The following is a 5,302-nucleotide window of genomic DNA, read 5'->3' on the forward strand; positions in this document are numbered from 1 at the left end:
GGAATATTTTCCATAGCTATTTTCCGTAGGAAAACGCCATGTTTTCTAGTAAATTAAATATGAAGATTGAAAATTATTCAACCTTTGTATGTCCCTTCTCAAGTATCATATCTAAGTACTCCAATTCGGCTTCTAACACCTCCCAAATTAAAATATTGTATATGTAATAAAAATATATGTTAGATTAATGTAAACCTAACATAATGATAATTACAATAATACCATCAAGTTTCTGAATAATGATAATTACAATAATGTTTCGGGATTTCCTAAGTTGAAACAATCCATTAGGAATGAGATAACTTTAGGATGTCCAGGTAACCATGGAACTATTGAAACAATTCGATTAAAAATGCATTGAATCACATAAGTGTCTTTGGTTGCTTCTAGAAAACTCTTGCAACTATATAAACATCAAAGAAATTATTTGGAAATTAAACAATTAATGAATTAGAATGTTCATGGTAACCAAAATACAGATGAAGGATTTAATTATATAAAACTATAAGTGTAAAAAATTATAAAAGGAGACATCATTGGCGTTGAAAAGATCAACGAAGGAAGATGATCTGACTCGGACTACAATGTCGAACAACAATTGCTTTGGAAGAGAACAAATGGTTGCCATTCGTGATCGGAAAGTCTTTTCTTTGTAGATCTTTTGGTTCAACACAGACCATATCAAAGCAATTTTGGGGATTAAGATGAAAATAGGGATGAGTTTTCTAGGGAAGAAGATTAACTGTAACTTTAAAAATGATCGGTCTTAATATTTTCCAGAATTACACTGCAAATAGCAACAACGCGTAAGGGGGAGAAGGGTGTAAAAGACTAAAAAGCTCGTGTGTGCAAGTGTGCAAGTTGCATGATGGATTTTAATGGACCATGTAGACCGCAACGGCTATAAGGACCAAATGTGATTGATTTGGAAACCACGGGGACGGTTGGCATCAATTTCCAATAACTTACACCAAAAGTGAATATAGGTGCATGCCTCAGGGACCATTTCTGTAATTTACTCTAATATTTGTTTTTTTATTTGAATTTTGGGCAGTTGACTTAAGATATTAAAAAGTAAACGACTCCAAAGTCCAAACCCTGGTTTGGGATTTTATACAGTGCGGCCGTTGTTTCTGACTGTGTATGTAGGCCTCACAGCGAGAACATGCCGTTTTTTCCATTAAAAATAAAAAATAAAAAAAGCGAGAACATGTTTTTCTTTTCAAAACGTTTACTTTCAATGTTTAAAGTCAACGCTAGCATATAAACTTCAACGAAATTTGATCTTTTCATGTATTAATATTCCTTTTTTCTTCTTAAATGGTAGATGAAGGTTAGCAAAGAGTCAATAAATGTAGTTTTTTAGCATTAGTTGAAATTGATTGATGCAAAGCTGGTTGATTTGCAAAAAGAAAAATGTTTAAATTTTTATTTTACTAATAATTAATGGGTCGGATATGATGATAAAAAGTATATTTTTATAATGAATAATAGGTTAAACCAAGATTATTTAAAAGATTTCATGCATTTGAATATACTTCGAACCAATTCAAACTATTTGATCCATTTTCATGTAAACTTAATTAATTACTTACTCATATTTACCAAATATAAACCAAGTCGACTCAGTTGCCTATAAATGATTTGAAATTAAAATTAAAATATATATCACAAATGTCATGGGTCAACGGGTACTCGATCAAATCTTTTATTACAACTTGGACATAACAAAAACTTTTTTCTTTTTTGGAATCCCCAACTTCGATTCACCAACCAATTAAGAGCATAAGTTCCCATTTCATTACCTTCCTTCCTCCTCCGGACCTCCTCTCCCTCCTCCATGGCCGACCATTTATGGCTTCTAATTCTTCTCTTATCTCTATGTACTATCTCAGTCTTGGGCAACGGTAAGCTTACTCTTATCAAACTGATTTGATGTATATGGTATTTAATTTGTCATTACAACTTATATGTAATGCGGGATTTTTGAGATTGATAATATTTGTAGTGTTTGTGAGCATCGATTGTGGGGCTTCGGATTCTTTCACAGATGAAAATTCGATAGTTTGGAAAGGAGATGGTGACTTAATATCAAATGGTGTTACACACGTTGTGCAATCAAACTACTCGGTATCTCATGTTATGGACACCTTGAGGGTTTTCACCACCCGTAAAAAGAACTGCTATTCTATAGAAGCAGAAGAGGGAGGGAAAGTTTTGGTTCGTGCAAGTTTCAACTATGGGAACTATGACCAAAAGTCAAATCCTCCGATATTTGATCTGCATTTTGATGGGAACTTTTGGATAACTGTAAATACTTCTCAAGTAAAAATATACGAAGCTATTTATGTTGTGAAAAGGAAAGCTATTAGTGTATGTGTGGCGCAAACGAGGCCCAACAATTTTCCATTTATATCGGCTCTTGAAGTACGTAGTGTCGACTCACAAGTTAACAGATACGTCGACACAAATTACGCGTTGTTCATGAATGCAAGGGTTGCTTATGCTACAAATGAAACTACAAGGTATGCAACTATATTATTTCCAACTTGTGTTTTCATTTATTTTGGAAATATTTAAATATGTAAAACAATTTTTAATAGTTACAGTGTTACACGATAGAAATGTTGAAATAAATCAATAATGGACAAACAAATATAAGGTGGACTAAGACGTTAGTTTGTTTCCCTGTAAATTGTTATTTGAACAATATGTTGTCTAGTTAATATATGATGTTTATAAATCATTTAAGAAATATAGATATCTTTTGAAAAAAGAAAAACAAACAAGAGCAATGACTTGAACTCGATACTTCCATTGAAATGTGGCTATACCTTCCGTTCGAAGCCAACTTTTGATAATGTGTTATCATTTATCATATTTTTGCATCATGAACTAAAATATGCGAACTATTGTTTATTTTAAGGTTTCCAGCAGACTCTTATGATCGAATATGGCTTCCCTCACCTGGTGGTAATGGACTACTCAATATGAAATCTGATGCATCTGTGATCAATATTGGTGTGCCCAATAATCCTCCTCAAGAGGTCCTAAAACATGCAATCATGGTACCAAACACAAGTCAGATGATAACCCTAGGATTACCTACCATTGATTACCCCATTCGTTACCCTCTCTACATAAATTGGTATTTCTCAGAGATTCAAGAAGTCAATTCTACAAATATACGATCTTTCAGGGTTTTAGAAAATGGGTTACCCTTTTCACTCGCGATTGTACCTCCTTTCGGAAATGTGACTGTTTATTTCATAAGTAATATTACAGTCACCCCAGACACTAACTTCTCACTAGACCCTCTCGTTGGTGCCACACTTCCCCCTCTTATAAATGCCGCAGAGGTTTACTCGATTAGTGATGCCCTAACTAATGGAACCAACAACAATGATGGTATATTTGCTAATACGTATAAGTTTTTTTTTCTAAATTTTAACTTTCATTTTATATGACATATGTTCGTATTTTGTTTTCTTTTTTCTTATTATGTAGTTGAAGGTTTAGTTTCTCTCCAAAAAGCATTTGGCGTTTTGCAAGGATGGGGAGGAGATCCTTGTCTCCCTGCCCCATATTCATGGGAATGGATAAATTGCAACAATGACGCCACACCTCGTGTGACATCATTGTAAACTTTACATCTCTTTGAAAGTTTGGATATAATTTTTTTTTTCTAATTTCAATTTGAAGTGTTCTAAATTTATTTATTTTGCAGGAATCTTACTGGTTTCAACCTCTCTGGGCCACTTCCAGACTTTAGCAAAATGGATGCTCTTGAGATAATGTGAGATCTCAAGAGAAAAAAATTAATTAGATAATTGTTTTCAATATTTAATTTATTACCTAATGTTTATTGAATTACTTTTACTTTTATTATGTAGAGATTTTCATAATAATAGCTTGACCGGTCCAATTCCTGATTTTATTGGCAACTTGCCAAATCTCAAGCAGCTGTGAGTTTTATTTCCTATTTTTTGTGGGTTTTGTATATAAAAGTGTAGTAAACTCTAATATTTAAAAAGAAAAACATTTTTGTTATTTTCTACTTTCAAGAATAACTTTTCTAATTTTTAATGAATTCACCTTTTTCAGGTATTTGGCAGATAATCAGTTTAGTGGATCCATCCCAAGATCACTATCAACAAATTCCAATTTAAATCTTTCGTAAGTTTTTTTGTAATGAGTTCTTAATTTCTCTTCATCTTTTTTAATATATTTTTTCTGTCAATTATTCCACAGACTTACAGAAAACCCCCTGTTATGTACGAATGCTAAGTCATGCCCTGGGAACAACAAAAATAAAAAGCAAACCAGCAAATTACCAGTAATACTCGGTATCACTATTCCGGTATTCTTCATTATTGCAGCTATCATTGGCTTTTTGGTCATAAGGCATAATAGACGTATACAACATACAGGTCGGATTATTGATACACCAATTTGTTTATAATGGTCTTTTTGTGGCGTATTAAATTGGATAACTCTTGTGTTTATTGTGCATCTTTACATAGCTTGCATCTCAACATATGCAACTTTATAGTCACGTTCTTCGGGTATTTTTGCTTAGTTTTGTAATGAATATTTCAGGTGATATAAGTCGAAATATAAATGGTCCAAGTAGTACAAGAGGAACTATGCCCAATGGTAACGTTGATGACGAAGGTGCCAATGAGTTAAGGGGAAACAAGGAAGAACGGTTTTATGCTTCACCTTCGCCATTACTCGCTGAAGGTTAATGTAATAGTTGAGTAATGTGAACCACAATGAGACTAATCGATATCTTAAAAACCATTCTTTGTAAAAAGATTGTTTTATTTTTTTGGAATAAGTTTATATAACAACGTTGTGTGTTAGTGTATGTTTTGAAGATCTCTTTTGTAATTATTTGTACTTAGAGGTAGTTTCCATATTTAGTCCTAATTAGCTAGGTTAATGCATATTGTATTGTATTGTAAATTACTTTGTACGCTTTTCTTCTTTAATAGAATACGGACAACAACTTCAACCTTTTGGCCGCATTGATTATTGTTTTTCTCTCTGTCGAATACCATTTACGGTGCTAACATAGTATTAGAGGTTTAGGAATCATCTTTGGACCTACACTATCAACTTACATACCGATCACACTACTAGAAAACTGAGCAATAGCGACAGAATTTTAGCGACGGAAAAAGTGACGGGTTTCTGACGGATTTCCTACAGAAGAATTATTAGGATATTAGCGACGTATTTTGCGACGGTTTGGCAACATAATAAAATCGGTCGGGAATCCGTTACAACTTCCAACGGT

At 33.1% G+C, this 5,302-nt stretch overlaps 1 protein-coding gene across 1 annotated transcript; it reads left to right on the top strand.

Annotated features, from left to right (window-relative positions):
• Nucleotides 1-1,741: 1,741 nt before the first annotated feature.
• LOC145136200 (putative leucine-rich repeat receptor-like protein kinase At2g19210) lies at nucleotides 1,742-4,893 on the top strand. Its single transcript, XM_079070379.1, has 9 exons — nucleotides 1,742-1,907; nucleotides 2,009-2,525; nucleotides 2,927-3,408; nucleotides 3,508-3,640; nucleotides 3,728-3,796; nucleotides 3,894-3,965; nucleotides 4,105-4,176; nucleotides 4,252-4,430; nucleotides 4,600-4,893. The coding sequence occupies exons 1-9, from the start codon at nucleotides 1,841-1,843 to the stop codon at nucleotides 4,746-4,748; spliced, it is 1,740 nt and encodes a 579-aa protein (XP_078926505.1). The 5' UTR covers nucleotides 1,742-1,840; the 3' UTR covers nucleotides 4,749-4,893.
• The last annotated feature ends 409 nt before the right edge of the window (nucleotides 4,894-5,302 follow it).

The sequence above is a fragment of the Lactuca virosa genome, chromosome 9 (genome assembly GCF_052849685.1).
Source record: "Lactuca virosa cultivar CGN04683 chromosome 9, Lactuca_virosa_CGN04683_v6, whole genome shotgun sequence".
Lineage (NCBI taxonomy): Eukaryota > Viridiplantae > Streptophyta > Magnoliopsida > Asterales > Asteraceae > Lactuca > Lactuca virosa.

Coding starts and splice junctions, on each gene's coding strand:
- LOC145136200 (XM_079070379.1), top strand. CDS start 1,841: ATGGCCGACCATTTATGGCTTCTAATTCTTCTCTTATCTCTATGTACT. Junction 3,966..4,104: donor TTGCCAAATCTCAAGCAGCT/GTGAGTTTTATT, acceptor CACCTTTTTCAG/GTATTTGGCAGATAATCAGT. Junction 4,177..4,251: donor AATTCCAATTTAAATCTTTC/GTAAGTTTTTTT, acceptor ATTATTCCACAG/ACTTACAGAAAACCCCCTGT.